The following is a 23,781-nucleotide window of genomic DNA, read 5'->3' on the forward strand; positions in this document are numbered from 1 at the left end:
CATAGCATAGTAGAAAGAACATGGGCTTTGGCATACTTGTGGACAAATTACCCAACCTCTCTGAGTACTCCTTTCAGCGCACATTAGTTACTCAGTACAATGGTAGCTATCATTATTATTGGGATGACTTTTTCTAGCATTTAAAGAGCCACTATATTAAAAAAAAAAAAAAAAGGAGTAGATTTATTCCATGTAGTTCTAGTAGCTGAAACTAGGAGCAGAATATTTCAGAAGGAGATTTCAGCTCAATACAGAGAAGAGTTCACCAACAAGTAAATTTAATAAAAAATAGAATGGGTTTAACAGGTAGATTTGTAAAAATGGAATGGGTTGCCTTGTGATTTAGTGAATGCATCACCCTCTTGTTTCTTCTCTGTATCCTTATAGGCTCTTTTACTTCTGCTTCAAGTACAAGTGTTCTTTGAAGTTCTCTCCTCAGCTGACTGTTCTCATTCTCCATACTCTCTTCTTGAGTAATCTCTGAGGCTTTTAATTATGGGAGGTTCTTGCTGGTCAAGAATAATTGGTACTAGAAAAAGGTCACTTAAAGTGAATCTAGTTGAGCTATGAAATACAGTATCATGGTAAATAATGAAAAAAGGTTTGATTTGTCTTTGAAATGAATAAAGAAGCTAAACATTATGCAAATAGTTTCTCTTATATTTAACAAAATTTAGGCTATAAGTACAACTTTATATAAATTTTTTAAAAACTAGGATTCAAATATTTAGCTGTTTATTGTTATATAATTTTCCCACCATTTTTTCCACAACATGATGTTTAAAGATCACCTTTTGCAAAAATATTTAAAGATTTCATCATGTTCTGAAAGGTATCTCTTAACTGTTTGAGATTCAGGTTATCCTCTTTTGAAGTGCCTATTTCATTACTAACTGGTATTTACCAGGCAGAGCCTTATTTTTCAATGGTTTAGGCATGAATCAGGCAGTTCTCCAAATCTACTTTTATTGCCATCATAGACCACTGTAATGACTTTCTATCTAGTCTTCCTATCTCCAGGTTTGTCCTTTTCTGTCTTTAGTCAAGTCTATCTCCTAATTCTGGCTTACACACCTTCACTGGCTTCCCAATAGTGGAATTATAGTAGTAGCTCCCTAAATTCCATGAGAATGTCACTAGATGTTATTGGGGAAAAAATCACTTTAGGTTTAATAAGTTTGAGAAATGTCTGGTTAAGAACTACCTTAATTGTGATACTAGCTCAACAGTGTCGTTCAAGTGAGATGTGCATTTATAGGCATACATTGCCAGTTAATCTGTTAATCAGGAACTCAAGTTTATATCAGAATATAAGATATGAAAACCCTCTTGACAGTGGGTATTTTTATCTCATATTCAAATATGAATTTTCCCATTCTAATTAGATTTAAGCTATTGATTAAAAATTTTTTATGAAAGTAATATCTGTTCTTTGTAGAAATTTTAGAAAACACAGGATAAAAAGAAAAATAAAAAAGAAGATGAAAGTTGCTCTTTTACCACCCAGAGATAACTGAATGTTCTTATAGTCTCTTCATATAGATATTATTTTGTCTTTATACCTGCATTATCTACTTATGTATTTATTAAATAAATATTAATTTAGCATGCATATGCAAGACTATTCTCAGTGCTGGGATGCAGTAACAAATAAAGCAGGAAAAGTCCTTACTCCAAGGGATCTTATATTCTAGTGAAGAGAGACAGTTAACTAAATAAGCTTTTAAACAAACATATAAATACATGGCCAACCGTCAAGAAGTAGTAAGTGAGTAATGAAAAATAAACCAGATCAGGGACTTCCCTGGTTGTCCAGTGGTTAAGAATCCGCCTTCCAATGCAGGGGATGCAGGTTCGATCCGTGGTCCGGGAACTAAGGTCCCACATGCCACAGGGCAACTAAGTCCTCGCGCCGCAACTACTGAGGCTGTGCGCTGTAGAGCCTGCAGGCCGCAGCAAAAGATCCCTCATGCTGCAACGAAGATCCCGCATGTCGCAACTAAGACCCGATGCAGCCAAATAAATAAATAAATATTTAAAAAAAGAAATAAAAATAAACCAGATCAGTGAGATAATTTTGCATGGCTGTATATATTAAAAATATTTTGAGATTGATCAAAAACTCAAAATTATATTTCAGATGACAGAGATCTATGTACTTGGCTTTGGGGGAAAAGTTCTTTATTGCATATGTTTGTGGAGGAATGTTTTCTTTAACATTCAGTACTCAATCCAAAATTAAACTGAGCAAAGCACATGTAATGAGTATCATTTGAACTACTAGTCTCTATTTTGAAACAAAATAAAACAAGTCAGTTGTGTATTTTATTTTAGACTAAAAGAGATATTCATTACAGATCATTAAACTTAACGTTAAGCAGTCAGTTGACAATTATAAAATGTAGATATTGTTTTGTAATGATCTAATCATGTGGGAAAGATTTTAATCTTTAGAATGAAACTAAAGATGTTATCTTTTTAGATTTTATTCATTCAGTATGCATGTGTGTATATTACATATATTTATCAGACTACAAATCTTTTGAGTATAAGGATTATATCTTTTCATTTATGAATGTCCATCAAAGACACTGTATATATATATTTCTGATGGAGCAATAGCCAAGCAAACTAACAATTAAAAAGCTAAAAAGTTGAAAATTGTGAATATGATGATAACAGCAGCTACCTTATACTAAATCCTATCAAATGAGAAACACTATTGCTAAGTGTTTATGTTGCCCAATCATGGTCTAATTCTTTATACAATATTTTAAATAAAATAAGGAGAAATTGAATGAGAGTGAAAATTATCAAAATAATGGAAATTCTATCCTGTATTTAGACATTTAAGCTGTCCAGCCAGAGGAAGGAGAAGACTAGGCATGATTTGAATACATGAGTGGTTTCATGATCACAGAAAACTGAGCAAGAGAAATTGGAGTAATGTTAATGCAGAAAAGATTTGGCTGTCTCATAACGATATTACCACAAACCCAATGGCTTAAGCAATACACTTTTATTATCTCACATTTTCTGTGGACCAGGAATCTGTGTATGTATAGGTTATTTATTTAACCTCAGCCAGGGCTGGGTTCTTATCCAGAGTCTTTACTGGGGAAGAATTCACTTCCTCACGCCCATGGTTGTTGGCAGCATTCAGTTCCTTGCTGTCATAGGACTGAAAACTTTAGTTTCTGGCTGGTTGTTTGCCAGAGGCCACCTGCAGTGCCTAGGAATGTACAATTCACCAACTTGGTTGTTTCCTTCCTCTAAGTCAGCAAGGGAATGACTTTAGTAAGATGCTACAATATTATGTAACATAGGTATGTAGTCATATACATGTAATCATGTACATCCCATTATCTTTCCTGTCTTCTGTTGGTTGGAAGCAAGTCACAGGTCCAGCTCATACTCAAGGGAGGAGATGAGGACACAGGAGGTTATGGGAGCCACCTTAAGAGTCTGTCTGCCACAATGGTCATAGGGGAATACTCACTGGCTGTCTTGGGGATATGCTATTGAATTAAGAAGTAGTATATTTCTGCCTCTCTTGACCTTTAGGAATAAAGACATTCTTTTAATTTATATGAGTTTCAAAAGTATTTGACTGATGCTTCTTGTGGTCTTTCCATCTCTTATTTCTTAAAATTTATAACTTCTCTCAAAGTAATTTTTAAAAGGGAAAGGCTGAAGAAAAACAGTATAGTGCCACTTTCTGTCAAGTAGATTATATAGATTACTCTTAACTTTTCGTCACTAAATTTTTCAGTAAGTGGCGGTTAGAAAGATTTCCTGTTCAATATAAGGATATGAAAGTGAGGTATACAGAGGACCTGTACTTGCTCAAGTTTATTAAATGAAGATGAATATAAATGAGGCAAGTGTTTACAAATGCCATAGTACTAAAAGTTTCCTCTGTGCTGAAGGACCAAATATCTAGAAATCAAAGGATAAAGCTGCAATCCACACTGAAATGGGGTTTAAAATGAGTCATGTCAGAATCATTGTCTTTCAACTCTCAGTCTAATACCATTGACCTCTAGGTTTCGGAAAAGGAATACTTTGGGTACTTTGTCAGGATAAATAGTTGTAGAATACAAAATTAAATGGAAAAGATAATTCACAGCCTTTTAGATTTGAGATTTCTAGAGCCGTATAGAATTGCTCTATTAAGATAGTTTAATAAAAGCATCTTACTTTAAAATAAATGCTCAAAAAGCATTTTAGGAATAGATTTTTGCAACATTAATATTCTTCATCAGAACTGTCTTAGGCTGTTTAGAAAGTCAATACTTTAGTTGCTTTTTAAACAACTCTAAATGATTCTTTTAAAGTACATATTCTAAATTTAAAAGTATTATGACATAATCACTCACTGGAAAAATATGAAATGATTATTTGAAGATTCCTTTTTTAAAGTAAACTATTAGATTTATTTTGTTTTGTTTTCATGAGCAGTTGAATGTTATTAATTTTTTCAGGTAATATGATTATTTTGAAAAATTTGAAGTTTAATTTTTTCACTACTGCATTTCCTTATCCCCTTCCCTCACTTTGAAAAATCTTAGTGTGTTAGAGAATTTATGAGAAGTATGTCTACATGAAAACTCCATGAATAAATACGTTTAATTAGTGAACCTATGTGAACTAGATAATTGTTTTTATTGTAGACCTCCTAAGAAGTGGCAAACCTTGGTGGTTGAATGACACATCTGCTTTTCCTTCTTCACTACCAATTAATGGCATACATATCCACCAGAGACAGAAGAGATCAGTAAGCATTGAGCGGTTTGTGGAGACATTAGTAGTGGCAGACAAAATGATGGTGGGCTACCATGGCCGCAAAGACATTGAACATTACATTTTGAGTGTGATGAATATTGTAAGTTTGATCCCTCTATATAATTTTTAACTTAATAGTTTGTTATGGTTTTTGACTAAGGTCATGGATTTTTATTGTGAAATAATGATTTTGAGAATTAACTCATCAAAAGTTAGAAAGAATCGATCTATTACTTTTTCAGTTCCATAGAAAATAAATTTAAAGGTGACCTTATTGTTCATTTAGATCAGCTCACCCTCTTAATTAATTACTATGTTGTAATTCACCTTTAGGAGACAGTTTTTCTTGAAGTAGACTTGTATAACAGATCTTTTACCAAGGCATCTTGAGGGTAGAGTTCTAAGTGATATGGGATAAAAGAATCTTTTTATATAAGCAGTGGTTAAATGGATGAAAAATTGTTTTACCGCTTTAAAAATAAAATCAAACAATCACCTTATGATTTTTGTCTGACTTTGTGTCTTTTCTTATTTTCTGGAGGTCAGGTTGCCAAACTTTACCGTGATTCCAGCCTAGGAAACGTTGTGAATATTATAGTGGCCCGTTTAATTGTTCTCACAGAAGATCAGGTAAGAATGAGTTAGTTTATAAATCTAAAGCTCTTAACAGACAGACTGTAGAATTATGTATTAAAGAATAATATATTTTATTATTGTTCCTCTTAGAAAGTTCTAGTTGACTATGACTTTCAGCTCTAAGCATTTAATATTTTAAGCAAATTTGAAAGAGTTTACAAGAATATACCTCTTATGTCATGTTAAAGCTATATGTATGTGTGTTAGCTATATGTTTCAGCATAAAGATGAGCATTTGCATGGCAGACCTTATAACAGTGGATTTGGTTGGTTTTGTAGGCTGATAATCACATATATTCACATTATCATTAAAGCTGGAACGGGAAAGAATGTCTGTTCAATAATACACTAAGTTAATTCTAGGTCAAATATTACAGAGATAAAAATTGGCAAGAGGTTATTCCTAGAAACCACTACTTCTAATTATAGTCCCACTTTAGCCTTCAAAAGTTTTAACAACTGACCTTAGTAATTTGTTTGGAACATTTCTGGTATGCATGTTGTATTGCAGCCAAACTTGGAGATAAACCACCATGCAGACAAGTCCCTCGATAGCTTCTGTAAATGGCAGAAGTCCATTCTCTCCCACCAAAGTGATGGAAACACCATTCCAGAAAATGGGATTGCCCACCACGATAATGCAGTTCTTATTACTAGGTATGGTTTGTTGCAAGTATTTTACCTTTGATTATTGTGTTTGATATTGTAACTATATTTGGTCCTATCTAAAGCCTCATTCAGGTAATGAGTATAGAGAAAGCAAAATGGTAATTTATTATTCACCACTGAGAAAGAATATACTGCAGTATTGTTGTGTTTGCATTAAATGAACCAAATAAGAGAAAAGATTTAGCATTGACTTAGAAATTTAATATATATCTTTTCTTCTACTAAGGTCTATTCATAAATTTTAACTGGAAGCACATATATGTTTTGTTAATTGAACAAAATACATGCTAAAATCAAGATTGAAAAGTATGAGAAAAATCTGTTTTAAACATAAAAATGGGTCATCACTCTTGGTTATAAAATATATTAATTAGTCTTACCTCCAAATTGTTAAAAGGGAGGAGGACATCGGTGGTTACTCAGTTTACTTAGATGAATGTTTATTTAATTTAAAATATTTTAATTAAGAGATATAAAGAAGCATATTTACTATACTATATGTTGAATAGCTTTTCTCTCAGGCAAAATTATTACTTGATGATAACCCAATGAATTCATATATTTCTTTCCTTTTTTATAAAACTGTATTCAGATCCATTTTCTCCTTACTCTCCAACAAAAATTCTGTGAAGTAGATATTCTTATTATTTTTCCCATGTAAGAAATGAGGAGACCAGTTCAAAATATTTAAGTGAAAGAGCAGGGCTCAAGCCCTGGTGATCCTGTCTTCTTTGATTATACTTTGCTGTCTGTCTTAACTTTTTAATACTCTAATCATGGTTGGTTAGAACCATGCTTAAATCATTTAAAGATGCTTGTCTTTTGATCTCTTATTAGTATTTAAAAATGAAAACAAGTAATAACAAATAAACAGATAAGCAAAATGGAAGCGTTATTCTATCTTGGCTAAGTGGATTATTTCTTTTAATTTGCACGGCAGTATTTAACATATGCGTCATCTGTGGTGTGCCCATTGACTGACTCCACATTAGACTCTGTGGAGGGGGAGTATAAAGTATACAGGATCAGAATCTTGAGACCCAGTAAGATAATGTGAATTTAGCATTTTGAAAAATGTTCCTGTTAACTGAGTTGTAGAGTTAAAGTTTCTGAGTTCATGTATTTTTTTACAGTTACACTTATTTTAATTGACTTCATCTACCTCACATTGTAAACCAAAAAACTTTGATTATGATATGCCTGCTAAATAAAACCAACATTTTAAGGTTCTATATTCATATGTGTTGACATGTCAGTCTGATAAATTCTGCAATTCCTCAGGTCTTGTGGTCTGGAATGGTTTCCAAATATATTTGAGGAGTTAAAAATATACTAGGAATTGTGCAAATATAGAAACTTTTGTGTAAAAATATATATGATATGATTAGTTTCAATGAAATTACTAGAGGAAAATATCTGTTATATATGTTTAACAGAATGATCACAGATATTTGCATTGGCATCTGTACTTATATTTATAAAACTCTACCTCTCCGCAAAAAAGGCAATGCCCAGTGGGCTTTTGATGCTTCATTTTTTTATTATTGTATCTGCATTGGATTTTTAACTTTTTTTTTTTAAAACCAATTTATTTATTTATTTGGCTGCACTGCACCATGCTGCGCAGTTTGCGGGATCTTAGTTCCCTGACCAGGGGTTGAACCCAGGCCCCCCTGCAGTGAAAGTGCCAAGTCCTAACCACTGGACTACCAGGGAATTCCCGGATTTTTAACTTTTGCATCAAATGACAGGAGTTACACTAAGAGTGCACATTTATAAGTATTTGAGTAGGGAAATACATCTGGGCAGTTAGCCACCCTTTCTTTGTACTGGCTACAGCATTCAACTGTCTGACTTGTTACTCTGAATTGGCCCGGATATTTTTCTGATCCTCTGCAGAGCTCTTTGCTTCTGTAAGCTACTTTGAGTGCCTGTTTGATGTCTGAGATTTGAACACAAAATTTTCTTTTGAAACTTTTCTCCTGGTGTTCAGATAGCACTAGAAATTATCTCAGGATTTAAAGAACAGTACTATAAAAAATTCATACCTCATATCATTTTAGATTAGTTATGTAATGGAGGTTAGAAAAATGCCCTTTGGGACAGTATAGAATGCCTTTTTGAATTGTTATTGAAGTCTCAAATTAACTTTTAGCTTACTTAAAAGTCTACAATTATCTTTGAATTATTAGGGCCACCGAGTGACTTATCTAAATGAGATGACTATCTGAGTATTATCTCTAATATTTAAGTTTTTATTGGTTGGGGGTTTTACCAGTTCTTGACTCTCCCTTATATATTTTTGATTTGTGAAATTGAACATATGTTTAAATCACAGTGCTACTTTTAGTAAAAATAATTATGAGAATTCCATAGATAATTTTATATTAACTTTGAAAATTGCTTCATGTAACTCACTTATTAACATGTTCAGGGTTGTGACTCCACCATTTAGAGGTAAGAACATGATTTATGTTTGCTCGAAATGTCAGCTCACTAGGGAGAATATATAATGTGTTTATCAAGAATTCCAGAGAAAAATTGATGGATATGTTTATCTTTACTAGGCCAAATTTTGTCCTAGGGATTTAAATGTTTTAAGCAGAAAACCATTTGGAACCTAGTTACTTAGGTAATCATAGTTACTTTTGGAAAAAAGTATAAAAACTCAAAATGTTATCTCCTCTTAGCAAATGATATTTTATTGTTTTATTTTATTGATATAATTTTAAAACAAACTGCTGTACAAAGATATCAGATCACCATAACTAGACAGAAAGAAAATAAAGAAAATTTAAAAATAAAATTTTGTTGTTTTATCTGGTATCAAAAGTATTGAATTAACACCAAAGAGCATATTAAAAATGATTAATATATACATATATTTTTAAATTTTTATATACATTTATGTTTATTTTTATGTGTAAGTATATATGTATATATAATATATAGTGAAATCTGTTCTGTATCAGCTAGCTTTATCTAACCTTTTTTTAAAAAACTGAGGCTGAGAATTCCCTGGTGGTCCAGTGGTTAGGACTCTGTGCTTTCACTGTGAGGGCCCGGGTTCAGTCCCTGGTCAGGGAACTAAGATCCCACAAGCCGTGAGGTGCAGACAAAAAAATTAAAATTAAAATCAAAAAAAACCCCTGGGGTATAATTGACAAACAAAATTGTGTATATTTAAAATGTACAGTGTGATGATTTGATGTACATATACATTGTGACCTGATAGCTGTAATCAAGTTAATTAACATATCCATCTCATAGTTATCTTTTTTTTTTTCTTTTTTTGGATGAGAATGCTTAAGATCTACTCTCTTAACAAATTTCAAGTATACCTATAGCATTATGTGTAGTCACCATGCTGTACCTTAGATCCTCAAAATTTATTCATTTTATAGCTAAAAGTTTGTGCCCTTTGACTAATATCTCCCCATTTACTCTACCCCCCACCCCCCCAACTCTGGGCAACTCCCATTCTATCCTTGGTTTCTATGAGTTCAGCTTTTTTTTTTTTAAAGAGTCCACATATAACTGAGATCAAACAGTATTTGTCTTTCTCTGTCTGGCTTGTTTCACATAGCAAAATGCCCTCCAGGTTCATACACATTGTCACAGATGACAAGATTTCTTTCTTTTTTATGACTGACTAATACTCCAGTGTGTGTGTGTGTGTGTGTGTGTGTGTGTGTGTGTGTGTGTGTATGTATTTCACCTTTTCTTTATCTGTTCATCTGTTAATGGTCACTTGGGTTGTCTCCATATCTTGGCTATTGTGAATAATGCTGCAGTGAATGTGGAGTACAGATACCTCTTCAAGATACTAATTTACTAAATTCACTTCCTTTGGGTATATACCCAGAAGTGGGATTGCTGGGTCATATTTAAAATTTTTAGGGAACCTCTATACTGTCTTCCATAATGGCTGTACCAATTTACATTCCCACCAACAGTGTACAAGGGTTCCCTTTTCTTCATATACTCAATACATTTGTCATCTCTTATCTTTTTGATAATAGACATCCTAATAGGTTTGAGGTGATATCTCATTGTGGTTTTGATTTGCATTTCCCTGATGACTGGTGATGTTGAGCACCTTTTCATGTGCCTGTTGGCCATTTTTGTTACCTCTGGAAAAATGTCTGTTTAAATCCCTTGCCCATTTTTAAATTGGAATTTTTTGTTGTTGTTCTTGGGTTGTATAATTTTTATATATTTTAGGTATTAATCCCTTATCAAATATATGGTTTGCACATATTTTCTCCCATTCCTTATACTGCCTTTTCATTTTGTTGATTGTTTCCCATACCATGCAGGAGCTTTTCAGTTTGATGTAGTCTCACTTGTTTATATTTGTTTTGTTGCCTGTGCTTTTGGTGTCATATTTAAAAAATCATTGCTTAGACCAATGTCAAGGTGGTTTTCATCTATGCTTTGTTCTAGGTGTTTTAGTTTCAGGTCCTATATTTAAGTTTTTAATCAATTTGAGTTTATTTTTGTGAGTTGTGTAAGATAGGGGTCTGATTTCATTTTTTTGGCATATGGATATCCAGTTTTCCCAACATCATCTATTTCAGAGACTATCCTTTCCCCCCACTGTATGTTCTTGATGCCCTTGTCAAAGATTAGTTGGTCATATATGCATGGGTTTATTTTTGGGCTGCTGATTCTGTTCCACTGGTTTATGTATCTGACTTTATGCCAGTACCATAGTATTTTGATTACTTTAGCTTTATAATATAGTTTGACACCAGGATGTGTGATGACACCAGCTCTGTTCTTCTTTCTCAAGATTGCTTTGTCTATTTGAGATCTTTTGTGGTTCCATATGAATTTTAGGATTTTTTTTCTATTTCTGTGAAAAATGTCATTGGAATTTTAATAGGAATTTCACTGCATCTGTAGATTGCTTTGGGTAGTATGGATATTTTAACAACATTAATTCTTCTAGTCCAAGAACAAGCAGTACCTTTCCATTTAGGTGTTTTGTCTTCAATTTCTTTCATCAGTATCTTATAGTTTCCAGTATAGATCTTTCACCTCCTTGGTTAAATTTATTCCTAAGTATTTAATTGTTTTTGATGCTATTGTAAATGGGATTGCTTTTAGATAGTTCATTGTTACTGTATCAAAATGCAGCTGATTTTTGCATGTTGATTTTGTATGCTACAACTTTAGTAAATTCATTTATTAGTTCTAACAGTTTTTTGGTAGGGTTGTTATGTTTTTTTGTATATAAGATTATGTCATCCGCAAACAGAGAATTTTACTTCTTCCTTTCTAATTTGGATACATTTTTTTTCCTTTTCTTGCCTAATTGCTCTGGCTAGGACTTCCAGTACTATATTGAATGAAAGTGGAAAGAGTGGGCATCCTTGTCTTATTCCTAATCTTAGAGGAAACGTTTTTAGACTTTTAACATTGAGTATAATGTTAGCTGTGGGCTCGTCATATATGGCCTTTGTTTTGTTGAGGTGTATTCCATCTATTCCTAATTTGTTGAGAGTTTTTATTATGAACAGCTGTTGAGTTTTGTCAAATACTTTTTCTGCAGCTATTGAGATGATCATATGATTTTTATCCTTTATTCTGTTCATGTGGTGTATCACATTTTTTGATTTGTGAATGTAGAACCATCCTTGCATCCTAGGGATGAATCCTACTTCATTGTGTATGATCCTTTCAAAACTCTGCTGCATTTGGTTTGCTAGTATTTTGTCTAGAAGTTTTGCATCTATGTTCACCAGGGATATTGGCCTGTAATTTTGTTTCTTGTAGTATCCTTATTTGGCTTTGGTATCGGAGTAATGCTGGCCTCTTAAAATGACTTTGGAAATGTTCATTTCTCTTCAATATTTGGGAAGAGTTTAAGAAGGATTGGTATTATTCCTCTTTAAATGTTCTGTAGACGTCACCAGTGAAACCATCTAGTACTGGACTTTCTTTGTTGGGAGATTTTTGATTACTGATTTAATCTCCTTACTCATCATAAGTCTATGTGTTTTTTTTATTTCTTCATGATTCAGTTGATAGGTTGTATGTTTCTAATAGTTTATCCATTTCTTCTAGGTTATCTAATTTGTTGGTGTATAATTGTTGGCTGTAGCCTCTTATGATCCTTTGTATTTATGTGGTATCAGTTTTAATGTCTCCTCTTTCATTACTCATTTTACTTATTTGAGTCTTCTCTCTTTTTTTCTTAGTTTAGCTAAAGGTTTGTCAATTTTGTTTATTTTTTTTCAGAAAACCAGCTCTTAGTTTTCTTGATCTTTTCTATTGGTTTTCTAACCTCTATTTCATTTATTTCTGTTCTGACCTTTGTTATTTCCTTCCTTCTACTAACTTTGGGCTTAGTTTGTTCTTCTTTTTCTATTTTCTGTAAGTTGTAAAGTTATGTTGTTTGTCTGAGATATTTCCTTTTTCTAATGTAGTCATTTATTGCTGTAAACTTCCCTCATAGATACGCTTTTGCTGTATCCCATAAGTTTTGTTACATTGTTTTCCCATTTTTGTTTGTGTCAAGATAGTTTTTGACTATTCTTTTGATTTCTTCTTTGGTACATTGTTTGTTCAGCGGTGCGTATTTTTAAATTTCCATGTATTTCCTGCTTTTTTCCTGTTGTTCCTATTTCTAGTTTCATACCATTGTGTTCATGATTTTAATCTCAAATTTGTTGACACTTGTTTTGTGACCTATTATATGATCTATCCTGGAGAATGTTCCTGATGTGCTGGAGAAGAATGTGTATTCTGCTTCTGTTGCATGCAGTGTTCTGTACAAGTCTGTTATGTCTGTTTGGTCCAAAATATAGTTCAAGTCCAACATTTTCTTATTGATTTTCTGTCTGAGTGATCTGTATGTCCATTGTTGAAAGTGAGGTATTGAAGTTCCCTACTGTTATTGTATTGCTGCCTATTTCTGCCTTCTGATCTTCCGGTATTTGCTTTATATGTTAAGGTGCTCTGATTTTAGAGTACATATATATTTACAGTTGTTATATACTCTTGATGAATTGATCCCTTTATCATTATATCATGACCTTCTTCATCTCTTTTTCAGCTTTTGACTTAAAGTCTATTTTTTCTGATATGAGTTTAGCTACCCCTTTTCTATTCTGGTTTCCATTTGCATGAAATATCTTTTATATGTTTTTCCATCCCTTCACTTTCAGTCTATATGTATCCTTAAAGCTGAAGCATTTCTAGCTCTGGAGAAGGCCCAGCAGTGTAGTCTTCATGCAGCTTCATCAGCTGAGGTTAGCATTGATGAAGATTGCAGGGTCCTCAATGGCTAAGGCTGCTTTTGTCTGCAGCAGCAGCAAAGGCTGCTGGAGACCATCTGATCTCTTTTTCTCACATAGGTCATGGTGCAGGGGATTTCTCTTGGTGCTGGGTCCGGCTTGGAAGAGCTTACACCAGTGCTGGTGTCTGATGTGTGGGCACCTGTGGAGCAGTCATGGACCTGGGGACTGGAGTGCTAGTGCTTGCAGAGTGACAGCAGCTCTCGGGTTGGTGTGCTGGCTGTACCACAGCAGCAATGATGTATGAGTTGCAGGTATGTGTGAAGTGGCCGTGAAGACGGAGTCTGAAGCATGAGCACATAGAGAGCAACAGTGGCACTTGGGTCCAGGTGCTGGCTAGCTTGAAGTGTGTGGAACAGAGACAGGGGTGGAGTCTGGAGCATGGATGCCACAGAGTGGCCCTAGATTGGGGCTCTGGAGTGTGGGAACAGGTGGAGCAGCTATGACTCTGGAGTCTGGGATGTGCTCAGGGTTGGGGAGCGCTGGAAGTTCTTTTCCTAGGCCAGCACAACAGCAGCTCCTTCTTGGGGTGGACACAGTGACATCTCCTTCCCCAGAGTCTGTGGCAGCAATAGCTTTTGGCCACCTTGGTGGTAAAAACTGCTGGTATCCTCTGGAGTAGGCTGCTGGGGCTTGTGAAAACCAGCACTACGGTGTCTTCCACTGTGAAAGCTTTGGCGAGTCCACAGCTGTTGTCAAGGCTCTTGAGGCTTGTGGCTGATAGTTCCCACCCTTCCTCTTTGTTCCTAGTTGCCTTTAGACATCTCCACTAAGCTGATCTCCCCAGTGATCCTTTCTATGCAGTTATTCTCCATTTTTTGCCCTACTATGTTGCTGTAGGTTCTTAATTGTACTGTTGAGCCCTCCCAGGGCTACTTTCATTTGTGGATTGCTATCTAATTTTTGTTTCTGTTGGGTGATGAAGGTTGATATCTTCTACTTCACCACCTTGCTGACATCATTCTCCTAGCTTTATTAAATCTTAACATTTTTGCCACATCATAGAGCAGTTTCATGTCACTTTCTAAAGTGATATACTTTTAAACAAATAAATTAATTTATTTATTTTGGCTGCATTGGGTCTTTGTTGCTGCGTGCCGGCTTTCTCTAGTTGCGGTGAGCGGGGGCTACTCTTCGTTGCGGTGTGCAGGCTTCTCACTGCGGTAGCTTCTCTCGTTGCGGAGCACGGGCTCTAGGCGCGTGGGCTTCAGTAGTTGTGGCACGTGGGCTTTAGTAGTTGTGGCTCGCGGGCTCTAGAGCATAGGCTCGGTAGTTGTGGCACATGGGCTTAGTTGGTCCACGGCATGTGGGATCTTCCTGGCCCAGGGCTTGAACCCGTGTCCCCTGCATTTGCAGGCGGATTCTTAACCACTCCACCACCAGGGAAGCCCTAAAGTGATACACTTTAGAAACAATGGTTACTTCTCTATAGTGTATCAACTATACCTGACATTTTAGTTCTGAATACCAGAGTTAGTGCTATAATGTATACATTTGTCCAAATATGACCATATGATGCTTTATTGAATAATGGTGCTTTATTGAAACTGATCTTCCATTTTTGTGATGTTTTCAGTTAAAATATCAGTAGTAGTAACTTACATTGCTTGTTTCTATAGTCTAGATCTATTAGGATTATCTGACAATTATTAGTGCTCATCTAAATCAACTTGACATTTATTAACTCTTTTAAAATAATGGACTATGACACTCTATAATTAGGTCAAGAAATGATTAATAGTTTGTATTTGATACTCTAGAAACAGAATTTAAGAAGATAAAACAGAACTTAAATTCTGTAATCTACTTTTTGTCTCTATAGCTTTGCTTATTTTAGACTTTTTGTATGAATGGAATCATACAATATACAGTCTTCTGTGACTGGCTTCTTTTACTTTGCATAGTGTTTTCAAGATTCATCCATGTTGTAGAACATACGAGGATGTCTTCCCTCTTATTAGCCAAAATTCTTGAAAATTCAAGATATAGATCTTTTAAGAGTGTCTCTGTTAATAGACTATTCTTCAAAAAATATACTTTCTTTTCAATTTTTCATTAATGAAATGCATAGGACATATAAATGCAACTCAAAGTACAGATGCAAAAATTGCACACCAAGTGACAGACATAATTTAGTCTTTAATTAAAATGAACATATTTATCCTCTTACGGGATCATGAGTATTTGCTTTGATGCTGCTGGATTTTAAAGGGATTAGAATTTCCAAAGTCAACTAATGTTTTCAGGTGGGAAATTAAAAGTAGCTATAAAAATCGTTTCTTGCTAAAACTTGGCCTGTAATATGTGGATTTAAACATGTTTTAAAAAAAATTTTAAAGAATATTTCAGAGTTATATATTGACTTTATGATTATATATTACAAACAGAGGAAAAGGAAATTAAATGTGGTACCTTAATATTTATTTTGTATTCATTTATGGATTTTTTTTAATCCTTAAGGAAATGCCAGTTAAATTTTTTATGAAGTATTACTAAGCTTTTAAGAATATGCTGGGTTTACAGGCAGCAGGGGAATCCTGAGTTTGGGTTGTGGTTGTATTGGTTTTGGTATTTGGACATTTTGAAGCATTTATTATTCTCTTGCCACTCTGGCTCTACCATTCTTACCTATCCCCACTGCCTATACCTTTCTTCCTCCTTTTTCAGGTTTTTCTTTCTTTCTTTCTTTCTTCATCCCTGGTTTGTTTGCTCCTTACGCAAATGTGTTTATCTAGATTCAGTTTCCATTCCAATCTAGGATTATGACACACTTCAGTGACCTTAATTTTTGTGCAGTCTGGGACACTTTAAGAGTGAAAGAGGGTACCATTGGCAGTTTTGCCTAGATAATAGGCACAAACGAGGACCATAAAACAGGATTATGGTCATCCCAGACATTACATATGTTTGCTTGTTAAACTTTGATTGAAAAATGCAAATAAGAAGATAACTTTTCCTTCAATGCCTAAGGTTGACTAAATAACATGCAATTTAGTAAATTATATTTGTACACATCTTGGCTAAAACTGTTCTTTTTTTGTAATGGGCATCATTAAGTAGTTAAATCAAAGAAGGATGTTGTTTTTATGGATGTATTTGTGCAGTTGTTTATTATGTGCCAAATACTTGGTGCTTTTCAGAACTATATTTAATCATTTAAACCTCACAATAACTGCATGAGATAGGTTCTATTATTATCTCTATTTTATAGATGAGGAAACTGAGGCATGAAGAAGTTAAATGTTTGGCAAGATCACACATTAATTAGAAGACCCAGAATTTAAACCAGGTAGTCTGGCTCCAGAGTCCTTTTAGAGAAATTATAAGGGGGTTCAACAAAAATTAATGCAGAGATACTTTACTAATATTGGTACCCATGGTAGGCAGTCTTCTAAGATGGCCCCCGATGATCTCTGCCTCCTGATGTTCAGGACTTTGTGTAATCCCCTCCTCTTGGGTTTGGGCTGGACCTCGTGAATTGACATCTTAACAATGAGAATTCTTCCTACCTACAGCCAAGGTATATCTCTCCATTTGTTTAGGTCCTTTTTAATTTCTCAGCAATTTTTGTGGTTTTCAGTGTTTTCACACCTCTTGTCCTTTTTTGATGTTATTGTAAATGGTACTTTAAAAAATTAACTTATTAATTGTTCATCACGAGTATATAAAAATGCAGTTGATTTTGTATAACTGTGCTAAGTTTATTTACTACTTTAAGTAGTTTTTTAAAGATTCCAATGGTATTTTCTACAAAGATAATCATGTTTTTTGAGATTAAAGATAGTTTACTTCTTCCTTTTAATCATAAAAGACATTTCTTTCTTGCCTTATTTCACTGCTAGACCCTCTAGTACAATGTGGAATAAGGTGGCAATAGCAGACATCAGTGTCTTGTTCCTGATCTTAGTGAGAAAGCATTCCATCTTTCATCATTAAATGTGATGCTAGCTCTAGGGTTTTTGTAAATGCCCTTTATCAGGCTGACAAAGTTCCCTTCTATACCTAGTTTGCTGAGAATTTTTATCAAGAATGGATGTTGGATTTTGTCAAATGCTTTTTCTGCATCTATTGAGATGATCATATATATGGTTTTTCGTTTTTTAGTTTAATACAGTGAATTGCATTGATTGGTTTAGGATGTTATATCAACTTTTAATTTCTGAGATAAACCCAATTTGGTCATGATGTATTATTCTTTTAATATATCATTAGATATGATTTGCCAAAATTTTGTTTATAGTTTTTTGCATCTATATGTATGAAGGCTATTGTTCAGTAGTTTTTTTTTTAATAATGTCTTTGTCTGGTTTTGGTATTAGGGGGGTAATGTTGACCTCACAGAATGAGTTAGAGAATATTTTCTCCTTTTCAGTCTTCTGGAAAACTCTTGTAGAATTGGTATTACTTCACTATAAATGTTTTATAGAATTCACAAATGAAGCTATCTGGACCTGGAATTTTCTTTATGGGGTGATTTTTAACTACCAATTCAAGGTGTTTAGGAGATATAGGGCTATTAAGGTTATCTTATTCAGTGTGCTTGGTAGTTTGAGTCTTTCAAGAATGTATTTCATCTAAATTGTAGAATGTATTGACAAAGTTGTTCATGATGGCTTCTTATTATCCTTTTAAATAGGTACCTGGTAGGGAGGCACAGTAATAATTTGGAGATATTATTAACTGTATGTTAGGTACAAGCAGGTTTTGAGAAGACAAAGTATAGTGGAATCATAGAAGCAGTACCTAATTTTACATGAAAATATAATATTTCTTCAGGGACCTGAAAGTTTAATAGGAATTTGGATAAATAATAGGTGCTTGTTCAAGAAGGAAGCACTGCATGTGCAATGATATAGAATGTGAGAGAGAAAATTGGGGAAACTAAAAGTTCATTTGGGTAACTAAAGCACAGTATTTTTATGGTAGAAAATGTAGGTAAGGTTGGGAAGGTAGAAATTCATTCACTGATTCATTCATTCAAGCTATGTTTATTGAATTGATAATATGTCATGCTGCTGTGTATATATTTGCCTTATTTATGAGTATTTAAATTGATTTCTTTTGTTTTTTAATTAATTAATTTTATTTTTTAATTTTTTGGCTGCGTTGGGTCTTTGTTGCTGCTCAGGGGCCTTCCCTAGTTGCGGTGAGCAGGGGCTACTCTTCGTTGTGGTGCTCGGGCTTCTCATTGTGGTGGCTTCTCTTGTTGTGGAGCATGGGCTGTAGGCACGTGGGCTTCAGTAGTTGTGGCACACGGGCTCAGCAGTTGTGGCACACGGGCTTAGTTGCTCCCCGGCATCTGGGACCTTCCCAGACCAGGGCTCAAACCCGTTGTCTCCTGCATTGGTAGGTGGATTCTTAATCACTGTGCCACCAGGGAAGTCCTGTTTATTTTTTAATTATTAAAAACAATGGAATTCTCTTTGTACACAGGTACAAGTATGTCCATACTATGCAATGCTAATCCGGAGTATATGGACATGGAAAATTCTTCATGACATAAAATAAAGCAAGGCAACAAAGCTACAGAATAATGCATAAAGCATTATTTCTTTTATTTTTAGAGAATCAACAAAACTAGTAAAAAAAATTTAGCTTTTATTTTATTTACATAGTGGATGGTATTGGAGAAATTTAAGCAGAAAAGTGACATGAACAAATTCAAAAAATGTCCCTGGAAGGGGTGTAGAGGATAGATGATTTTGTGTGTGTGTGTGTGTGTGTGTGTGTGTGTGTGTGTGTGTGTGTGATTAAGTGCTAATATGTGCAAAGCAGTGAACAATGGGTAGAAAAAATTCAGTGCCTCTTTTCTCTCCCGTTCAGAAAGGCTTTTTAGAACCATTTGAATTAGCATTTCACTTTCCTTTTTTTTCTTATCCCAAAGAATTGAATGCCAGCCAAAAATCTTTGAGTTCTTGTATTGGAAGATGAGGACTTCTTGATGAGTGAGGTAAAAGGGTAAAGGAGAAAGAGAAAAAGGAGATTTGGGGCTTAAAGAAGGGGGGAAAACTCCACTTGGAAACATTTATGATGAGTTCTTCCTCTTCTTTTGGTTAAATTTTCACACTGGATTCTTTTGGGACAATATTTACTAAATTGGCTTTATCTTTCTTACCCCACTCCCCCCAAATTTATCAAACATCAGCGTCCCTGTAAATGATATCTTTCTCATTTCATAAATTCTCAGCACCTTAATAATAAGCCAATGTTAAAGAAATGTTGATAGAAATAATTCTGAAACATCCTTCTAGAATAAGAAAAAAGTAGTGTTTGTGTCTTTTACTGATTTCTCTCACAATCTCTTCTCAGCTTACATTTACTTTTAGTGATCTCATTTATTTTCATGATTTTAAGTAACATCTATATGGTTAGGTACATCTATACAGGTTTTTTTTTAACATCTTTATTGGAGTATAATTGCTTTACAATGGTGTGTTAATTTCTGCTTTATAACATAGTGAATCAGCTATACATGTACGTATATCCCCATATCTCCTCCCTCTTGCGTCTCCCTCCCACCCTCCCTATCCACCCCTCTAGGTGGTCACAAAGCTCCGAGCTGATCTCCCTGTGCTATGCGGCTGCTTCCCACTAGCTATCTATTTTACATTTGGTAGTGTATGTATGTCAATGCTACTTTCTCTCTTCGCTTACCCTTCCCCCTGCCGGTGTCCTCAAGTCCATTCTCTATGTCTGCGTCTTTATTCCTGTCCTGCCCCTAGGTTCATCAGAACCATTTTTTTCTTTTTTTTTTTTAGATTCCGTTAAGCACAATTTATATTTAAATATACATCTTCAGCCCAGACCCCTCCCCTAAACTCTGTATTTGTGTATCGAGTTGCCTAATTTACATCTCCATGCATCTCAAACTTCACATGTCCTAAACCAAATTCCCAATCTTTCCTTTAAACCTGCTCTTTCTGCAGCTTTTCTTATTTCAGGTTGTCCCTGAATGGCAATAACAGTATTTTTTCCTGTCATAAAAAGCAAAAGAGGTTCCAATTTGGAAACTAATATCGAGAAATTAATAACTTGACCCTGGGAATTTAATATATATTAAGTTCAGCTCTCACAGAATTTTCAAGCATTTCCTCTATTTCCTTGCTTTGAATTGATATTTTTTGTTTGCTAATCTCCCATATCTTTGTTCCTGGTTCCTAATAGTTTACATATGTTGTGAGCTATGTTAGCAGAACCTACACACTTCAAAACACTATTAAGAGGGAAGAAGATGAATTATAGTTCTTGCAAAGGTATATGATGTATTTAGGGGATCCGGCCAACCAGTCCATTTCTCTGGAGTTCTAGGTTTAAGTTTCAAAATGGATTTAAGTGCCTGAAAGATACGCTTGAAATGATATAGTAACTTCAGAAGTTCCTTCATAAAATAAACTGTTTCTACATTTTACTATTGATAAAGGATAATTGAGAAAGCAAAGACTAAGAGATTTATATAGGGCTCTGTAGGGCTGCAGTGGAAAGACTGGAAAAAAGAAATAGGTAAGCGATTTAAAAATAATCCTGAGATGTAAAGAAATTGTTATCTCTTCCAAGAATATCATAAAGCTGCATTTATTCATTCACTGAGACATTCAACAACACTTATTAACATATATTCAACATTTATTGAGTGCTTACTGTGTATAAATTGTTGGGATCACAATGACTAAGATAAAAGTCTGAGCCCTTAGCTTTCACTCTACAGAGAGAAATAGATTATGAATAAGTAAACAAAGAAATGTATGTGATATGTATAGAGATAAACTATGTAAGGTAGTAGAAAAGTCTCTTTAATAAGGTGACTGGATTTAAAAGTTCTGAAGGATGAGGAGTTAGCCTACTGGAGGAGGACATGACAAGGGCATGTGTTTTAGGCAAAGGAAACAGCACATGAAAATAATAAACACTAGTAAGTAAAATAGCTGGTAAAGAGTTTAGTTTGTATGAGAATATTTGCTACAAGTGCAAGCACAGTCACTCTTTTTCCCCTGTTTATTTTTGCTTTCTCTTTCTTTGAGCACCCTTGGCTGTCTGTTCATATTGAAAAAATGCTAATTGGGAACCATATTTACATTGGGTAGGGCTTGTTGAGGAGGGTTTCCCTTAGGGTGATTTCAAGTGGTTTGATTTTTTCGTGGGAGCAAAAGTGTCAGTGTCTATGGGTCTTTTCTGTGAGACCATTCCGTTTCTCCAGAAAATAACCTAACAGTTTCCTGCCTAATTGCAAGTGTTCTGAAATCAAGATGGGGGACGGAGTGGAAAGGTTCCATGTAAGCACACTCTCAGTTTTTTCAGCCTTGGGCTTTAACCTTTGCCTGCCACTGGGTAAGATATCCTTGAAACTGAGCCTCTCTAGTTTCATTTCTGCAGAGAACAAAACTGGAGGTTAGGGATGTGAAGGAGGGCGATTTTCTAGACTTGTAGAAATACCTAATCTTTTGCATACAGATTTTCGAACCAATCCCAGTTTTCAGCCTCTTGTCTCAGTCTTTTCAAAGGTGGTTAATTTTTAATTTTCCATTTCCTTTTAGCAAAGATAATTTATTTAAATCATTCAGAAATATAAGACTAATGTTGATAATGATAGCTGAAGTTAGCTATCATATGATAGTTAATATCATATCAACGTATATTGATAATGATGTATGTGGAATTGACAAAATTTGTAAAATTCAAGATAAATTATTAAGTGTAGTTTTGTGACTTCATGGAAGGTACCATGGTAACACCTTAATTGTTCAGTAAACAGTTGTTAAAATACCTACTTTCTTAAAATACTACCTATAAAATCAGACATGATTGGAATACATAGTATGTAATAACAGTTTCTAATTTTGTTTATAAAATGTTGATTATTCAAATAGAATTACTGTGTATTTTTTCAATGTCAAATGTATTACTAGCCTTCCATTTTATTGACTTTCTTTTAAAATAGCCCCAATTTAGTGATTTAATTTTAATTTTGTCTTGTTACTTAGGGTTGGTTAGTTATGATTAATCCTTCAGTAGTATGATGGTAAATAATATAATGTATACAGTAAATTTATTTTTATTTCCCATTAACCCTGTTCCTTCCCATGGCAATTCTTCACTTTCTCAATTTTTTTCTTACGTATTTTGGTTGTGATCCTTAGTCTAGTTAGAAAGAAAGTTTTGATTTCCTACTTTTTGTACAACTGTCAATTCAATATAGACTGAGAATCCCTTTGGACTTCTGCCAGGTAAACTCTCTAGGAAGTCATCAGGATTACCAGGTAGCAAGGTACTTTGTTGTGTAACAGCGTCCTCAGGAAAATTCAAATATGTAAAATAAGTTAATAGTTGCCAGAAAAAAGCAAGTATATTATCTACCCAACTTGGGTGCAGCATGTAAACTACTGAGTCATTTCAGTGCTTCTCAGGCAAGTACTACTTGAAGCCCTATATCTCTGCTCTGGCTTTCTTCCTTTGGCATGTAAGTACTTTTACTTTTTCATAGAGTTTGTAGACGAATAATGGTTATATTCAGGGGTCTGAATATTTATTAAATGAAAGGTGACTAAAAATAACACTTTCTCAGTGTGTGCTTAGTGAACCTTTCTAGTGGGAATAGAGGCAATGATTAAAATGACTTTCAAGTCATGATTTTTGAGCTTCTTAAGTATACTTGTTATATTACATCTCCTTTTTCATAAATAATTTCTTAAAACAAGAGAAGTTTGTAATAAAAATTCTTATATAACTTAATTGTGATTAGAATTTTGATTAGTTATGTTTTCTCATTTTCAAAACTTATCCTTTTTTTTTTCTAGAAGTATAGCTTTAAATTAAAGACAAAAAAAATTTTTTCAAATATTGTTCTGAGTCATACTGGCATTTTGATTAATACCTGCATTTAGTGTATTTGGTAATCTGTCTACTCTTACTTTAAACTTTGTTTTTTTTTGTATACCAAATATACATTTTCCTGTCAGTAAGCTCTCTTTTCTACCACTGCTGTTTTTGTGCTTTTTGTAAACCAGTTATGTTTGCCACTTACGGTAATCAGTCACAGTTTTAGAAATCAGTGCATTTATAGAAGAAACCAAAACATAGTTGTCTTATTTCTTTTGGATTGAGTTTTTTTGGTAACAATTTTATTAGATACTATCCACAGACCATACAGTTCACCCTTTTAAGGTATACAATTCAATGGTTTTTAGTATATTCACAGAGTTGTGCAACCATCACCACAGTGTATTGATTGAGTTGTTTGCTTATTTCTTTTTATTTTTTATTTCCCCCCTCTCCTCTATTTGTATGGAAGTTATATATTTCATTTTTATGCTTTTAATGGTTACTCTTGAAATTTTATCAAGCATACTTAACACAGTAAAGCTAATCAGTATCGTTTTTTGCTGAACAAATC

At 34.1% G+C, this 23,781-nt stretch overlaps 1 protein-coding gene across 13 annotated transcripts in view; it reads left to right on the top strand.

Moving 5' to 3' along the window:
- Positions 1–23,781, top strand: part of ADAMTS6 (ADAM metallopeptidase with thrombospondin type 1 motif 6) — a 279,209-nt gene that overhangs the window by 21,128 nt on the left and 234,300 nt on the right. For 12 of the 13 annotated variants that reach the window (XR_014262242.1, XR_014262243.1, XM_082457107.1 and 9 more), the window contains 3 exons: positions 4,674–4,885; positions 5,332–5,415; positions 5,933–6,078. Coding sequence is in view for 11 of the 13 variants with exons in the window: in XM_082457107.1 (XP_082313233.1) it covers positions 4,674–4,885; positions 5,332–5,415; positions 5,933–6,078 (442 nt within the window). In the remaining 2 variants the exon portion in view is untranslated. Of the gene's footprint in view, positions 1–4,673; positions 4,886–5,326; positions 6,079–23,781 lie in introns of those variants that run through there. The other variant, XM_082457105.1, reaches the window with a different exon arrangement.

Source organism: Balaenoptera physalus (assembly GCF_965194825.1).
Source record: "Balaenoptera physalus genome assembly, chromosome: 3".
NCBI classification, from domain to species: domain Eukaryota; kingdom Metazoa; phylum Chordata; class Mammalia; order Artiodactyla; family Balaenopteridae; genus Balaenoptera; species Balaenoptera physalus.